Source organism: Ascaphus truei, chromosome 2, assembly GCF_040206685.1.
Source record: "Ascaphus truei isolate aAscTru1 chromosome 2, aAscTru1.hap1, whole genome shotgun sequence".
Classification (NCBI taxonomy): Eukaryota; Metazoa; Chordata; class Amphibia; order Anura; family Ascaphidae; genus Ascaphus; species Ascaphus truei.
The window spans coordinates 370,881,531-370,900,121 of record NC_134484.1 but is presented as its reverse complement, the minus strand read 5'-3'; the positions used below and the strand labels follow the sequence as shown (position 1 = coordinate 370,900,121).

At 41.2% G+C, this 18,591-nt stretch overlaps 1 protein-coding gene across 4 annotated transcripts in view; it reads left to right on the top strand.

Moving 5' to 3' along the window:
- Positions 1 to 18,591, top strand: part of OSBPL10 (oxysterol binding protein like 10) — a 303,273-nt gene that overhangs the window by 271,784 nt on the left and 12,898 nt on the right. For 3 of the 4 annotated variants that reach the window (XM_075587024.1, XM_075587022.1, XM_075587025.1), the window contains 3 exons: positions 1,213 to 1,399; positions 2,334 to 2,516; positions 10,254 to 10,407. In XM_075587024.1, coding sequence (XP_075443139.1) covers positions 1,213 to 1,399; positions 2,334 to 2,516; positions 10,254 to 10,407 — 524 coding nt within the window. Of the gene's footprint in view, positions 1 to 1,212; positions 1,400 to 2,333; positions 2,517 to 4,180; positions 6,205 to 10,253; positions 10,408 to 18,591 lie in introns of those variants that run through there. The other variant, XM_075587023.1, reaches the window with a different exon arrangement.

Here is an 18,591-nt window from a genome sequence, read left to right as displayed (position 1 = left end):
AGATTTCTGCCATTTCCTCTGATAGACGTAATAGGCCAGCATGTTTTATTTCTAAATAGCGGTCATCAGCCTGGTCGACGTGATTGAAATGGAAGCTGAGCACCCACCACGTGTCAGTCGGGGGCAGTTGCGTTCATGTAACTCCTACAAAGGCAATCACATGGGCGCAAATACTGGAAGTCCAGTGGTGCTCAGGTGCTCCAGGGCTTCCAGCATCATAAGTGTTTGGGATTCTTTTATTTCAAACAGGTTCCTCTAAAATGTATTTAGAAATGTCTCTCCAAGGATCAATATGAGCTAATGCCAGTAACATATTTCAGGAGTTGCTTAGCGAGCATGGATGCGTTTATGACACAAATGAGACGCATTCATATTTCACTGATGTTTTCAAAGGTACTTTAAAGGCACTGTAATATGTATCCCTGGAAAGTAGATTTGCTGTGTATGAATTTTACAATATTTACCTAATATCTTGTGATAGGACTAAAAGTGGAGGGCAATAAGTATACAAGAAGATTGACTTTCAGTGGGGAAGAGGGGTGGGAATGCATTTATTTTGCACAGCACACAGATGTGTAAATTTACTTTTACTTTGGGGGTGAATCTTTCCAACAAAGCTAATGATTTTGTTTCACCTCCTACATGGGATCTTTGAAATAGCATTGAATGAAAGCTGTATGTATTGTTTTGTCCATATGAATTACAGTAGTGTGGTTTTTTGAAAAGCTCTTAAATTGTAAACTTTACAGGGCCAAGCATTGTGCACAACTGGAACACTGTGGGGCTTAGTCTATATCAGCTGAAGCCGCCAATCGAGCTGTACTCTGCTGAAACTCTCTGTTCACTTTAATAGAGACTTTCGGCCGAAAGCAGCCCATTCGGTTGTTTTGGCACATACAGAATAATCCCTTATGGCCCCTGTTCTGTGAATGACATGCACCATTCTGTTGGTTCTGGTAGTTCGTCTGTTCAGGCCAGTGGGAAGAAGAATCCAGGAACATGTTATCACTAAAATAGGGGTCACATAAATGTGGAGCCAGAATGTCTTTGGCACTTTCTACCACTAAACATTTTAACACTGAATCTACAGTATGTAGCAATCTTGCGAGAAAATGTTTTAGAATTAATTGCTTTTACTTGGTTTGAGCTCCTGTGTATGTTTAAGAAATATTGCACCTCTAACAATATCTATCCCTTTGTTTGCCCCCTCAGGTATTCTCAATTTGATGGAGCATGATGAGGAATATGTATTCACACTTCCCTGTGCCTATGCCCGTTCTATACTCACAGTTCCTTGGGTGGAGCTGGGAGGTAAAGTCAGTATTACCTGTGTCAAGACGGGCTATTTTTCCACTGTCACATTCCACACAAAGCCTTTCTATGGAGGAAAAGTCCACAGGTATTGAAGGAAATGTCCACCGTGCATCAATATCTCTCATTTGCCTGAAACACTGTTGCTAATATTGTTTAGAATACCTGCCAACTAACTGTAGTTCAAAATTGTGATAATGATTGAAGATCTTTCTTTAGATCTTAATCAAGTATACTAAAGCTGTTCATAGACCAGCAAGTGGCAATACAAAATCAAGACTGGATCATTATCACAATGTCAATCTGGAATTATTTGGCAAGTACTGTGTGTGTTTAATTGTGATTGTCCTTCTTAATTTCATTGCTACAAGGAGGTACAGTACAACCATATTAATTGTAGGAGATAGGATGCATCGTTCTAGACACGCTGTGTGTCAGTGACTTTCTATTTGGTCTGCTAGCATGCGCATTCAATACAAGGCATTTGTTTAGCAATCGTCTTATATTTGAAGCACCTTTTCTTGGTATATGTAAATCTATGCTGCACAGACCAGTTGGTTCGATGCTCAAATAATAGTACAAAATGAAAGTGACAGAAGCAAAAATTGCAATATATGAGTCTCCCCTAACTCCAATTGTCCTATCTGACTGCTTCACCATTTAGAAATTCAGTACATGTAGTGTAATGCATACTGATCTAGCACCACTTTCATGACACAATTGCTATTGTGGGAGCTTGATTTATAGAAGGCCAATTATAATTTTAGTAGCATTATTGGTACTAAAGAAATTGTTAGGGGACAACTATTTTATACATAAGCATTTTTATGAGTGTTGGGGAGGTTACTTTTTAATATTTACAGCAACAAATATGAAACCTTCATGAAATCTTGTGAACCATCATATATTTTATAGTAGTCCTTTCATCAAAGATATTACAGTATATCACAATCTGCAGCCATCTGATTTTGTGGGTTTACTTAGATGAACTGAGTGTATATGCCTCGTTTGTCCTCCTGTAGAGTCACAGCTGAGGTCAAGCACAACCCCACCAACACAATAGTTTGTAAGGCCCAAGGGGAATGGAACGGAAGTCTGGAGTTCACATACAGCAGTGGAGAGACCAAAGTGATTGATACCACTAAACTTCCAATCATAAGGAAGAAGATAAGACCACTGGAGAAACAAGAACTGTTTGAGTCAAGGTGAGTAAGAAGGAGCACCTTTTTTGTTTCAAGCCTGTGTTGCATAAAGCAGCAGTTCTCTTGGCAAACTGACATTGAAGAAGTAACATGCCCTGATAAATGCTATATCCCTTTGCTTTCTTTTATTAAACTTTGTCTCTTGTGCTTTCGGGTTTTTTTCTCATTGGATTTAAAATGCTCGTCTTTCTAGCCTTCAATGCCAGAGTGAACAATATTGTTTGACATCTCCAGAGTGCAATCACATTATTTAAAGCTGTTCACATCATTAAAGATAACTAGGTAACTAAAAATATCACTAAAGCTAAATATAGGCACTGCCCGTTTGTGCATAACCCTTTGTCATAACTACCAGAAGGCTGTTCACACTGTAGCAAAATCTAAAACACGTTTTCTGTGTTAATCAACCTTTTTTTAAACAGAGAAAGACGTTAATGAATGCTTCAAAGTTAATAAAAGTAAATCCCTGGGGGGCGAAAAATCAGCTTTGCTCTGCAAACTGACAGCAGCACATGTGATTTTGAAACTTAAAAGGTGAAATTCATCACCAATTACTTATTGTGGCTCAGAAACTTGTAAGGAATTGGGTCACTTGCATATGATTACCAACGTGGGTTGGTGTGAATAACAAATTCTGCAGAGTCTATGGAGCCTATGCAATAAGCGTTCATAAGCCACTTATCGCCTACAAAATGGCACAAAATGCCTACTGCTATTCAGTAAGCCTTGATAAGTGGGTGATAAAAGAATGAATTGCTGAAATTTTGAGCCTTCAAAAAAAAAAAAAAAAATTGCCGGGTGAGCGGCGACAAGCCACTTATCGGCAGGTTCTGAAACTCGTGCAATTCTAGTAGCCTCGATTTTTAGCTTATGGATAATACCCACCTCCTCTACCCCCGGGTGTCTTGGGGTTGCCAGGTGGTCCCCGCGGGTGTCTGTGTGCTCTCGAGTGGTCCCCACAGGTGTCCGGGGGTCCTTAGGTGGTCCCCGTGGGTGTCTTTTGCCCTCGGTTGGTCTCCGCGGGGGCCCTCGGGTGGTCTCTACTGTGTCTGGGCCCTCGGCTGATCCCCGCTGGCCTGTGGTACCAATCCTGTGGCCAATTTTTTTCCCCCCAATACATTGAAATAAATAAACACATACAGTACATTAATGGGCAAAATAACTATCATCCAAATATGGATAATAGCTCATTTTCCCATTATAAAATATTAGCCGGCCAGCATAAATAAAGTAAATAAACCATTCTACTTACCCCTGCCATCATGATGGGAGTCCTGGTCGGCATACTCCAGGTCCATGTCCTCCAATGCCAGCAAGAAAACATGAAAAAAATACAATCTAATGGCCCGTAACCCCTTAATCACCTTAGCAGTTAATAACGGCTATAGTAATTAAGGTATTAAAGCCCGTCCCCTGCTACCCACCATGGAGGCCTAACCACCTACCCCGGGTCCACTATACCCACCCTGTACCCGTTGATTGGCATAGTGGTACATCCCTACCCATATAATATGGGCATGATAAGCCAATATAGCAGCCAAAAATTCACAACAATAAAATATATACACAAGCACCTAAACACCGCAACAATAAAATCAGATGGTACAGCTACAATGAAAATGTGATGTCACAGGCCATATATAAGGCCTGGGCGCCTCATTTAACAGGAAGAAGACTACGACACAACATACGTTGGGACTTACCCTGGGGTTGGAATGACAGATGAAGAAAGAAGATAGAACATTAAAGAAAATAAAGAAATAATTACAGAAGAAAGATGACAGTGATAGAAGATAAAGGAAGAATTTTGTTACATGTTCCGGATCTTCAAGGTGGATGGCGTTGTGGTACGAGAGCTTGCAGATTTGCCAGGATTTGGAGGGCCAACGCTTGAAAAGGTAAGAAAAATATTCAATGTATGTAATTTTATTTTTACAGGTTTTTTATTTTATTTTGTATTTTCATGTTTTTTATGAGCGACGTCAATTGAAGCCGAGTCATTGGGAGAGGGGGGGCGCAAATGCTGCGGCTGCCATGCAGGGGGGCGCAGCTCAAGAAGTTTACGCACCCCTGCTTTATCAGACAGTGCTTGGTGACATCACAAAGTCTCTGGAAGGCAAGGGCACCCACTGCCATGATCCATAATTCTCAGACAGCCCAATGGATGCAACTGATCTGTCCCATGGGGCTATCTGGTCACCAAGACTCTTAGACACAATCTCTAGGATATCAGCTATATCCCCCAGAACTGTGAAACTCCTGCTTGGCTAGCCCGGTTATCGTAACCGTGCTACCATTCACAAAAGCTGTAGGCAGCTAGAGAGCCAATGTGAATGATTCATTTTAGTCTTGGACCAACAGGTGCGAGATGCAAGATTGCCACAACCAATCGCAGGTGGGAACGGGGTTACAACTGCAACACCCGCCTGGAGGGGAGGGAAATACGAATTCGCCCAATCATGTATCGTCCTGTCTCATGTAGCCAGTTTAGGGTCCCAGACACCCTGCAGACCTTGGCACCGGGCTGCTGGGGGGAGAACAATAATAGGACTTGGCAATTCAAGTCCTCCCCACATCCAACAATGTACAGTAACTCGCATGTCCCAGCATATACACAATGGGTAATAAACTAGGTTAGCACACAATGTACAACATGGTCAGGTTAGAGACAGCAGATACTTTTGATACAAGAATAGTGCCAGTTAACCCCTTCCATTCCTCCAGAGGGAATTAACCCTTACAGGGTAACCATTTTAACGGTTATGGGGGAGCAGGCAGGCTTCACCTTTTTATTATGCGGTTGCCATCCTGCCACTTTCATGACATGGATTGTCAGTGATTCTCACTGATTTGGAGGCAGTATCATTGATATTTAACAGCAGTCGTTCATACTTCAGTGGAGTCTCACTGATAGAAGTCAGAACTTTTCCACTAAACTGCTAAGTTCTGGTATTAAACCCTCAAATAGCACTGATTTTGCTAATTGCTTGGAGGTTGACATCTCTGTTAGTACAAAATCACTGACTATCCAACAGCTACAGAAGGCACTTGTGTCACTATGTACAATTGAAAGCTCACATACTATAAGGTCAAACATGTTATGTTATTACTGTATGTGTGTTGTACTAGATAAGGTTGGCCCTCTGGTGAATTTTGAAGCTTTTTTTTTTTGTAAGGAATCTTTAAATTGCTACAATTTTCGGAAATCTTCTTTATAATTTCACCTTGACCATTGGTGATAATTTATCTAAGGGTGACCCAGCTTTGAAACTGCTGTCATACTCTTTCCTTGATATACAACTAAAGACAGGGGAGCCCAATGCTACATCCAATTGACAAAACATATATGGTAATAAGTATAAAGTTAAATACTTAAATAATAATATTTTCTTGGTTATTTAGTTAACCCTTTGGCCAAAGCGTCATAAGCCTGCATACCAACGCCAAGGTATAACCAAATTTGCAGGTCCTAACACTACACTGTGAACATTTCCTTTTACCTTTGTACGAGGGGAAACAACCTCAGTGGGTCTTGTCCATACAGCAAAATGAGAGAACCTCCCAAGTTAAAAAGGTGGGGAGGGGTGAGCTCTGGGAGGGGCCACCTACCTCCAAACAACTGTTGCCAGTTAGAAATTGAATTAACACACACGTTTCTAGTAAGCTCAAACCTCAAACCCCAACACCCACCACATCATATATATATATATTTATATATATATGTATGTATGTACGTACGTATGTATGTGTATGTATGTATGTGTGTATCAAGGAGTACTACTGAGCGTGGCAAATGTATACAAAAGACAGGGGAGCCCAATGCTACATCCAATTGACAAAACATATATGGTAATAAGTATACAGTTAACTTTGATTGGATGTAGCATTGGGCTCCCCCGTCTTTTGTTGTATACATTTGCCACGCTTAGTAGCACTTCTTTTGAGATATGTATATGTGGTGTGTGTTGGGGTTTGAGCTTACTGGGAAAGTGTGTGTATATTCTTTCCTTGATCTGACGACATTACCTAGCTACGTCCTCACAAAAGCAGTATGTAATGTGCATTCTGTTATATTTACTCTTGCGAATTTTCCAATTTTGTGGGTCTAAATTTGGAGATAAACTCAAATCTTAAATTAGGGATTAGCCATTGATTATGGTGGAGAATGTGTGATTCAGTCGAGTACTTTTAGTTAATTGCAACTCCAGTATATATTGCTAAGTGGAACCTCTTCTATTACAAGCTGAACTCGTGTTCTTTTTATTGTGTTGTGATATAATATCCTCTCTGTTCTCATTTCATTTCTACCAATGAAAATAATTCTAGTAATTGGTCCCATGCAACATTGAACTTTGTAGTCCTGATATCATCCTAGGCTATAAACTCACTAAGCAATTGCTGTAGCTTCAACACAGATCAGGATCCCATTTATTTCTCCAGTCCCTTCTTCTCCTCTATCAGCTAGTCTGATGCTTTCCCTTTCCAATATGATCCGGTAAGGTTAAACCTTGAAACTTGGTCGATTTGAAGGGCTTTAGAACACTGTAAATTAAATGTTTTTCTTAGCTAAAGAAGACAGAACCTCCCAAATCTAAACAAGGCTCACAGAGGGCAAACTAATTATTTATGATTCAATATGGTGGAAATTTGTATATTCATTAATCATTCCACCCAGTGGCGGATTTAAACATTCACCGCCCATAGGCACTTACCTTGGTGCCACCGAGGCCACTCCTCCTGCAGGGCCGCCCTCCAACTTCTCTAGCGTCGACGCCGTAACGTGACACAGTGTTTCCACGACAATGCGGCGCAGTGTGACGTGACGTTGCCATGGCAACACTTCATCATTTGACATTTGGGACGCTGCTGAAGGAGGAGGGCGGCGCAAAAGAAAAGGTAAGAACTTTACAGAGGTCCCTCACTCCCCCCCCTGGCAATCGGTGAAGAAGAGAGCAAGGTCTCTGTATATGTGAGGAGGGGGGAGGGGAATTTGCCCCCCAGAATTTTGCTGGCCTGGGCCTAACGGGAAATCCGCCACTGATTCCACCCATCCCATCGCATGGTTGCACATTAGGAATAGAACTGTGACGTTCCTGTACATAATTCAACTTAAGAAGCATTTTCATGTTAGTCTATTAAAAGTATCAGTCTACGCAAATAATTATTTCAAACACAGTTTTATTAGTGTTATTAATCCTGTGTCAAGCAGCTCAATATGCAGGCTGCACATAGGAGGAAAATGTTCAGCTCGTTGGGAGGGACAGCTCGTTAACACTTCTTGGGGCTTCTTGGCAGCTGAGTAGGATTGATGCATGCATTTCACTTCATGTGCTTAAGAATATGCAGTGCTTTAGTTTAATTTATCCACAATAGTGCTTAAGTAGCCACACTGTGATAGATGCAGTGCTATTGTTAATGGATGTCACACATGGCAGTAACAGGAGAACTGCTATAGTGGTGTATTAGATATATAGTGAAACAATGGAATAAAGAAATAAAGCCCCTTAGGAAACCTATTTAATGCAGAGTAATAATAGTAAATGTATTTTCCTACATAGTTTGCGAGTCTTGCTGCAAAGATCCTACAGTTCAGTGATGATACCTTAAACCTCTCCTTGGAACACTGAGCCACACCAGGTTTGAGGCAACATTCTATTTATATGCAAATTAGGTGCATTCATCAGTCACTTAATGTTCTATTCATCTGCAAACCATGTGCATTTACCTGTGTACTAGTGCCTTGGTTATTCCTAAAACCTGCTGTGGCCAGGGTTCCCAGAGGAAAGGTTTGAGAAAAACTGCCTTGTAAATGTATTTGTTTTGTAAATGTTAATGTTTTGATTAAATCACGATTGGAAACCTGTTCTCTTACTGTAGATACTGTAAGGTCATAGCCATTTGTCCACAACTTTTATTTCTATGTGGAAAGAAACATCACACAAGTTGCCCTTTTGCAGTTTGAATTGTAAGTCAAATGTGTTAGTTTGCTCACTACATGATGCTTGAAGTGATGCAAACATCTGTTGTTGTAGAGCAGCATAATATTACATTTTTGCAGTGTTTCCAAAATGGGGTTCCGTGGAACCCTGGGGTACCACGGAGCAGTCTCAGGGGTTCCACCATGGCTCTCTTCCACCCCCCTCTCCCCCATAGCGGCTGTGGAGAGGGTGAGCAGCCACGAAGAGACAGACTGTTTGCTTCACTGAGGCTCATGTGGGAAGTCCCGGCTCTGCACGCTGCTCGTTCAGGAAAGATGCCGCTAGTGTGTGAGTGCGCAGGGGAGGTGTATAGGAAGGAGTGAGGGAAAGTGTATGGGAGAGTATAGGAAGGAGTGAGGGGAAGTGTATAGGAAGGAGTGAGGTGTGTGTGTATGTATATATATTATATATGTATGTATATATAAATGTGTGTGTGTGTTGTATAGTAAAGGAGTAACACATGTATTGTAGAGCAGCATTTCCCAAATGGAGTTCCGCAGAACCCTGAGGTCTTTTAAAAATGTATTGGGGCAGTGGGGGTCTTTTAAAAAACCCTGGCGTTCCGTGAGGGAAAATTAAGTGTTTTGCGAAAAAATAAAACATTTAAAAATTGCAGCCGCTAGGAGGGACAGAGACACCAACACCACTGCAAGCTCCCTCCCCCCCTACACCATAATAATAAACAAAGAATCTGATGCTATAATTATCATATAAGTAAGAGTAAAACCTTATCATTTTTTTCCTCTGACGGGCACGTATACAGGGTGGCTGCATTTATTTATGGGACATGAAAGAGGACAAAACGTGTAGTTGCCTTCCCCCTGGAAAAATGTAACTTTCAATTTAAAGGTATTTGATCTTGAACCAAGAAAAATTTTCGCCTGTGGCGGATTTCTTTTTTTTCATGTGCTATGCTAAAAATATTTAAGGGGTTCCATTTTGTTGTACAAAATAAAAAAGGATTCCACGACTAAATGTAATTGGGAAACACTGTATTATTGCAAAGTAAATTCAAGTATGTGAGTGACTCAAGAAAACCGTCCCAATTGTCAGGAGATCTATGTATTTTTCACATATTCTTTCAATTTTCTAATTTTAAAAGACACAACAAAAACTCTGGGTTTTTTTTTAAATAGGGAATGAAGCAGTTTGTAAAACTTTAATAAAAATGCTTATAAATGATTAATTCTGTTCCCACATTCTGGTTTATGTTCTTGATGTATGCTAACAAAAGTAATCAGTTTGCAATTAGGGAGGAATGTGTTGGATTACCCTCTGCTATGGCTACAGTGGAATATTAAACCATACACATGAATCAGTGGAGGAAGAAGGTATTCGCAACAGTGATTTATCCCCTCCTTCGCCAGCTCATCAGTAATTACACAAAAACCATCATGTATATCAGGCAAGGTAGAGTACAGAGATTATGCGGTTTATATACAGTATATCCCAAAGGTCAGGTGACAATGTAAGGTACAATGCCCAAGTCTCGGGGACATTGTAAGATAAACAGTGTGATCTCTTGCTATTGAGGATGTCGGTATAACCGTATTGCAGTTTGAATACATTCACATACTGAGGTGAAGCAAATAATTCAGAACTCTGACCTAATGCTACTTGTATACCATACATTTACCAATTACTAAATGACTTTGATAAATAAAGCTACTTTCACGTCAGAGGTTTTGCCATTACCTCTTGGCTACTTCTCAACATAACTGATGATTTAACATGATTTTTAATTTTTTTTTTTATTACCCAGACGTATTTGGGAGAATGTCACCCAGGCCCTAAAATCAGAGAACATTGATGCAGCAACAGAGCACAAGCACCAGCTGGAAGAGAGGCAGCGGGCAGAAGCCAGGCAGAGGGCGTCCCTCAGCACACCGTGGAAACCAAAATATTTTATCAAGGAGGCAAGTTGTATACCCATTTAGCCTGCATTCGCAGATTTAGTGGCACATAAAACCCACAGTGTCTGTTTTACTAACTTGACCTGAATCAGAGTGTCTTACAGTACAGTGCAAGCTTATTACACTAGACTCACTCAAGCACCCAAATTATGTCTATTGGAAAGTTTATTAGATGAAATTTAGTGTACCGATGTACTAATCATGCAATAATACCTGAAGCATAGGGATTTTATTAAAGAGATAATGAGGCGGAAGATGGCGATGTTTCTGTTTATTGTCTCACAAGTACAGAGAGCACTGACACTCTAATCATTTTTTGGGTATGAAAGCACTGAGGTGTTGAGGCAACGCATTGTAACCCTGCTCTGTTTATGTAAGCGAGAAGTTATTGGAGAGCTTGCTGTATAGTGGATCGCCATAGAATTGCTGGGATGATGTAACGGACCATTATACATCCCCGTCTCCCAAAATACTACTTGTACATTTTGTTCTAATAAATGCTGCTAACTATTATACAAAACTGGGCAAACTTTCCATTGTTTGACCACGTGCGCTGTCTCGTGTGCAGATCCACCTAGGCCCCCCTGTTAACTCTTTGGCTGCCAGCGAGGCATTTCATTGCCATACGTTTTTAGCCCCTGTGGCAGGGAAAGGGTTACAATCCGTTGTCTCCCATATTTTCTTTGTTAGTTTGAAACAAGAATCGAAACAGTTACAAGTGCAATTACTGAAAAGATATTGAGGAAATATGTGAGTCAATAAGTACATCGCGAAACAGATTGCTTTTCAGCTTTGAGGTGGGTCGCCCATCCACTCTCTATTTTAAAATACAGCATTGTTCTTAATGTTACTTTTTTTACTGTGTATGCAGAGAAGCTAAAATCAGTGAGGCTCACAGGAAATCTGTGGCAATTGACATGTCTATGTACAGATGTAGCAAGACTTACTTTTCGTCATGCAGTGTTCCTGTGACCACAACAATCTCGGCTCCCGATCCGTAAGCATAACCCCTTCCCCCCCGCAGAGTGCCGTGGCCCGTTTTGCTGCCCTCAGCGCCGCGGCTGAAAAAGCAGTCCTGCTACATCTGTGCAGTCATTCTTATCACATTGTTAGAATGTTGCAGTGAACAGAGATCTGCTTTTCAAAATCAAAATTTGCCCATCGTTTTCTCTCAAATAGTCATTCACACGAGGCCTGTTTGACCACATTATTCATGTTCTGATTTCCTAGGAGATGAGAGGGCAAAGTGCTGAATGCTCCAGGTGTCCTGTTATTTTCAGTAGTTCTCCTACCTTCTTTTCTGTACATCATAAACAGAAGCAACTGGTGCTGTAAAGCAGGGGTGCGCAAACTGGAAGGCACAAGATTTTTCAAGGAGGGGCGCTTCGGTTGCAGCGGCCCCCGCGCTTTCCCCCCAAGGCATTTAAATTAATGCCGGAGGATCACGTGAGGCCTCTGTAGCTTCACTTACATTGTCTTCGGCAACGCGTCGCCATGGCAACGCCGCATGGTCACGTGACCGCAGGGTCATTTGACGCCGAGAGCCGAAGACAAGATAAGGCAGGAGGGGCACGAGCAGGGAGGGAAGCAGGCAGGGGTGAGCAGCAGGGAAAGATTGCGCAACCCTGCTGTAAAGTATAGTTTGCAAACATTGCTTAATCCCAATTAAAGGGTAAATCCTTCAAGACCGAAATGAGCCAATAACAGTGAATTATTATTATTACAGTATCATCATTTATTTATAATGCGCTAAGATATTCCAATAGGGTTAGAGGAAGAAAAAATAATTAACAAACATAAACATTGTTACAGTAGGTAAGGAGGCCCTGCCCCAAGGAGCTTACAATCTATAAGGAAAGTTAAGTGGAAACATAAGGTACAAGGGGATGTTATTAAAGGAGTTGAAGGGGATTGTTGTTTTTTAAATATATATATATTTATAAGAAAACATATTTTAAATATTTATTTATAATTAACAAAAAGTACACTCGTTACTATTTAGACACTTTTTTTTTTCTTCAAAGTTAATTTGCAAATATGGGAAGCTGAGACAAGGGAGGGATTTGATCACCCCTCTCTTCCCTCTTTTTCATTATTGTCTCTCTAACCGGGACTGGGTGGGCAAGAGGTTGAGTGAATATTCCAAAGAAACAAAAACAAGCCAAATGTTTAAGTATAATTCCATTTGTTTAAGGAAATAATTACATTGTTAGGTTGTTACTTTACAAACTAACATGGGATTGCACCTTGTTAAAAGTTATTTGCCATTATATCTTCCAAGATATATAAAAATTCTGCATTTAGTTTAGCACGCAATAATTTTATTGTGTGGAGTTATTACTTTATATATAGCAGTATATAATAGTCAAGTTCTTACATGTGCTTCTCACAAGATGGTGATTTTGTCATCTGTTCTTTTCTGTGGGTAACGTCCTATCCTGATGAATTTATGTCCTCTTCCCCTGGATTGAATCCTATTCTTCTGATGTTATCCTATTTCTTCCTTGATATTATCCTTTTTCATTTTAGATAACCACTCTACATCTTTTTATGAATAGACAATTCCCTAGTCAGCATTCTACTCTGAGTATTATTGTGAATATCGTCTTTCACATGCTTGGTCTACGTGACAAAGCCACACTTCTTTATCTTTCATATAAGGAGCTCAAACTTTGAATTTGCTCATAAGGCTGCGGCCTGCAACATTTTTAGAGCAGGAGTGGGGGGGGGGGGGGGGGTCATTGGCTGTATAGGGTCTGTCTGTGTTTCTGTGTATCTCTCTCTCTCTCTCTTTTTGATTTTGATATTTTGTATTGCTGTTCAGGGTTTGAGTCTTTGTTTCATTTTGTCTCCCCTGTGCCTCCTCCTTGGTTTAAGTTATTATTTTTCTTATGTACATCATTTTTGTATATAGGTTTATTTATGCCATACCTTTCTTTATGCCTTTAGCTTAGTTATCTACCTTTTTAGCTTAGGTCTTTACCAGGTTTTTTTTTAAATATTCAGCTTTCTTTGTGTCGCTTTATATAGTTATCAGGCTTATTGTGCAGACACATTTTTTGCTTTTGATTTATTTTTCAGCATTATTGATTTTTGTAAATTTTAGTCAGTCACAGTCTTTTTGTATTTTTTGCTGCCCTTAGTGTGTATATGTTTTTAAATGTTAGTGTTCTTTTTGCTCGCTTTTAAAATCTATTCATTTTCTATTTTGACTTTAGTTTCCTGGTCTTTTGGTATTATGTTATCAGTTGTTTTGTGGTATATTTAGAGTGCTGCTTTCGGGGATTGTCTTAGTCTTTTGTGTGTTCAATATATATATATATAAATATATACATATATATATATATATATATATATATATATATATCTCCCCCCTGCGCTCTCTCTCCCCTGCCCCCCACGCTATCCCTCTCTTTCCTCCCCGGCCCCCCTCTTTTCCTCCCCCCCCTCTTTTCCTCCCCCCCCCCTCTTTTCCTCCCCACCCCTCTTTTCCTCCCCGACCCCTCTTTCCCCCCCCCCCTCTTTTCCTCCCCCCCCCCTCTTTTCCTCCCCCCCCCTCTTTTCCTCCCCCCCCCTCTTTTCCTCCCTCCCCCTCTTTTCCTCCCTCCCCCTCTTTTCCTCCCTCCCCCTCTTTTCCTCTCCCCCCCCTCTTTTCCTCTCCCCCCTCTTTTCCTCTCCCTCCCCTATTTCCCCCCCCCTCTCTTCCCCCCCCCCCTCTCTTTCCCCCCCCCTCTCTTTCCCCCCCCCTCTCTTTCCCCCCCCCCTCTCTTTCCCCCCCCCCTCTCTCCCTTCTCCCCCCACCACACCACTCCGTTTGCCCCCCCACCACACAGCAGCACTCCGTTTGCCCCCCCTGTACATTTGCCCCCCCCCTCTGTCCATTTGCCCCCCCCCTCTGTCCGTTTGCCCCCTCTCTGTCCGTTTGCCCCCCCCCCTCCACTTCTCTCTGCTGAATTCAGTGTTGTGTGTGTGACAGGAGAGTAAAACACGCCCTCTCTCTTCCCATTTGTCAGAGCAGGGTCATGTGACCCTGCTCTCAGCACGAAAGTATCTCTCCCTTGTCTCCCCAAGCAGAACGCTTGGGAGAGCGTTTGTGCACGCGCATGAGCGCGCGAGCACAGCGGGAGAGTGGATGTGCTGATCCACATTGAAGAAGGTAAGCACGCCAAGCACCAAGCGCCAAGCGAGCTCAGCGCCAGCGGGGACTCAGTCTAAGATGTCTGTTAGACAGTCATAGATAGCCCACGACGAGTGTCTGTAATAAATCCAAGTCACTTATTGACTTCAGATATATTCTCAACAGCCATTGTAATATTAACTACTGCAAGTCTATATTTGAAACTCGCCATATTCTATACTTTTAAATAACCCGTGAAGCATCTGTTTCTAGCAATCATACATAAAATTAATTAGGAGGGGGAAGGGATAGCTGCATTCCCCTCTAAATTATAAATAAATAAACTATCTACAACAATCACGCACCATTCATATTACATTCAAAGATTACGAATACAGTATGCCAAAAGATTATTCTAAAGTTAAGAATTGTCGCTGGAGAAATTGAAAGTCTTAGGTAAATTCCTGTCTCATTTTTTTCCCAATGTTATTTCTCCTTGAGTTATTTCTACCTTTTTATCTGTGTATACATTCTTTTCATAATACATATTAAAAATAGTTGAAAAACAATACATAATAAAGCCACACAAAGTACAATGATAAAAGGATAAATGAAAAAATTACCCAAAGCTGATCTTACAGAAGATTTTGAAAACTTTGTAATTCTGATGAAGCCAGCTTTATATCCAAGCTGCTTGCTGGGGAACCGCAGACCAAACGCGGAGTGTTCACAGCAAAGTGGACAGCAGGTGGGAATTGCCCATCAGGATTAACACAGCAGGGGTCCCTGCTTCTGAATGGGACTGACACTGTGTTAATCCTACCTGGCCACATCAGTCTGGAAGAGCTGCACTGTGAGAGTAGACAGAATCGGTCCCTCTCTGCGCATCTCTAACAGGCAATCGCAATGTTTTTTTATTTGTTTTAATTACATAGGATTGAAGTAGGGTGTCTCCGGAGCTGAACCGCATTAATTTCAGCCCCAGGGACCCCCTGCTTCCCGAATTACCGGCACATCATACTGGGGACTCGATCCCCTGCATGTTTAAATGTCACGGTCATGTGACGCAGGAGAATTAAACATGCAGTGGATACCGGCACCCCATACTGGGGGCCTGTAAAACACACACACACACACACACACACACACACACACACACACACACACACACACACATAGACAAATATGCCTGCTAGTGCTTTTGCCCATTATAATACAGTACACGTACAGTAAAATACAAATTAAATTAATACATTTTTTACTTACCTCTGCCAGGATGAAGGCTAATATCCTCTTCATCCTCCTCCTTCGCCAACATGGAAGGACCAATGCCTAACCATTAAAACACCAGTAACCCCTTAATTGCCTTAGCGGTTATTACCCATGCGGGGCCTGTAACTCAGGAAGCACGGGGGCTGAAATTAATGCGGTTGAGCTCCGGAGACCCCCAGCTTCAATCCTATGTAATTAAAATAAAATAAAAACATAGTGATCGCCTGTAAGACATGCGCAGAGAGAGGGACTGATTCTGTCTGCTCCCGCTGCGCAGCTCTTCCAGATTGATAATAAAAAACAGAAAAAATACTGTGCGCTACTACCTAACTAACTAACCTAAAAATAAAATATATGAATATATATAATATACAGTGCAGTGACTAAACCATATAAATATGTGGAAAAGAATAAACCACAACTCCCACAGTGAGGTATATAGAAAATAAATAAATTTTATCACATAACCGTGTTGCTGTTAAGGGCGTCTGCTGCTATAAACACAGGGGGTGGCTCAGCACCCCACACACTCTTCCAGATTGATGCGGCCTGGTTGGATTAATACAGTGAGAGTTCCATTCAGAAGCAGGGACCCCCCGCTGTCTTAATCCTGATGGGCAATTAGTCTGGCCAGGGTGAATTCGCGAGCAGGCAGTTGTGAGGCAGCAGACCACCTGCAGTTTCCTGGAGGAATACTCGACAATATATTTGTAGATTTTTTTTTAAAACTTATTCCACCAAACAGATCCTGACATACTGACCATAGAATAGAGAAACCCAATAAAATGCAGTCACAGATCAATGTATATTACTCAGAGGGAGACTCGGGGATGAACAAAGAGCACTAAATAAAGTGTAGTAAGGGTAATGATAATGAATGCCCCTGATGGATATATGTAGTGCTTAGTGAAAAAGTTAAAATAATTGTAATCATCCAAAATATATCAAATAATTGGGGCAAAGATGTTTTGTTTTAAAAGAACGCTGCGAGGCGTTTAACAATGGAGGTATAGTCCACTAAGATTGTCATCTGATATTTGCCTGATACCTGTCCTGTCAGTAAATCCCTAGGTCTATTGTTAGAGACCAAAGCATTGATTGGGCAGGGAGTAGTACAGGATCTGTTTGAGGAAAAATAAGGTGAAGTGTGAGAGCTGGTGAAAAAACTACCCATTAGTAAAGATCCCTGAGGATAACAATACTAGATGTACTGTATGGGGCTATATAGCTACAATCCTCATGGGACACGGAGTGTTAGGCTGCTTATGTGTCCAGGATATTAAAGTAAGTCCTGTAACCTGAGGATAGTGGAAGTGGAATGCCTGGTAATAGTCATAGCCCGGCCTAATCACTTCTCCTTTAAATCTCAGCAGCCTCTCTGCAAATGTGGGTGTTACTTCAATAAACTGGCTGATATAAGGCTACTGCCTGAACTGAGCATGGTAGTCGCAAGTCTGAACCACAATGCCGGTGTGTCCATGTGACAACAAATAACCAGTCCTATTAGGTTAATTGGAGAGCCTAACTGATTCTATGGAGCTAATACCGATGAGGAGCTGCATATCTATGCTTTGTTCTAAGGTAAAGGTCGGACAGGATAGGGAGGGTAGGAGTGCCCTAAACCTGATAGTTACAATCTGCAGCTCTAGACCGGTATAGCCACTAATTGTCTGGTACAACCAGTTGTAGGACTGAGGAGTAATCCCACTATAGAGTCAAGAAGGGGTATAAAGTATTAATAGCCACTCCACCCCTAACACAGGGGTGTTCAGAGGGAGCGCCAGGTCTGAAGCTAATATGCTGTAGCACAGCCCGACTGGTGATCTGGTACAAGCGCAGGGTATGTAACTGCCTGCTTGCCGCTGTTTATCATGGCTCTCAGTCAGACTGTCTGCATCAGCGGTACACAGAGTACTGGTGCATGCGTGATGATGTCAGCGGACTGCCCTCCTCCTTTACTGACCATATATGTTCTATTTCTTTCAATTGACCCTGTTCATGTTGAAAAACAGTTTGATTCTTTTCATTGTTTTTGTAAAACACTTTTCCTACTATGGGTATTAAAGAAGTACTTATACATACATAATTTTTACATCCCAACAACTTATTTACTCATAAATCTGTATGATTTAGAGCAGGGGTCTCCAAACTCAGTCCTCAAGGGCCGCCAACAAGCCGGCTTTTATGGATATCCCTATTTTATAGATATCCATAAAAGCCGGCCTGTTGGCGGCCCTTGAGGACTGAGGTTGGAGACCCCTGATTTAGAACAAATACGAATTATTTTGACAAACTTTGTTCTATTCCTAGAAATGTAATATCATCTTGTAATTTTTCCCCAATAATAATAATAATAATAATAATAATCGTATTGTTCTTTCCTACTAAAAATGAAAAAAAAATGTTCAGTCCCATAAGTGATGGCAATAATAGTGCTCACTGTCAGGATTGACAGGATGTAAATGAGGATGTACCATCTGTCAGTGGTCTTTTCTATTGCGTAGCTTTTGTTGATTTGTCTTGTTTTTCTTTATTCCGATCATTTGATAGCATCCGTCATCCATCATACAATTACATATAACCTGTAAAATAAAGCAGTATCATATTGGTACATATAATTTACATTGGTCCATGTGAACCCTAAAACGTTGCTCTCTGCATTTATTATGTACAGAATCAGGTAATCTTTGTACCTTTGACATTATTTGGGCCATCATTTCAATGATATAAGGTCTTCTCAATTTGCTTGCCATGGACCTATTGTCTTAAAAATGTTTATCTTCCCTCCCTTAAAACAC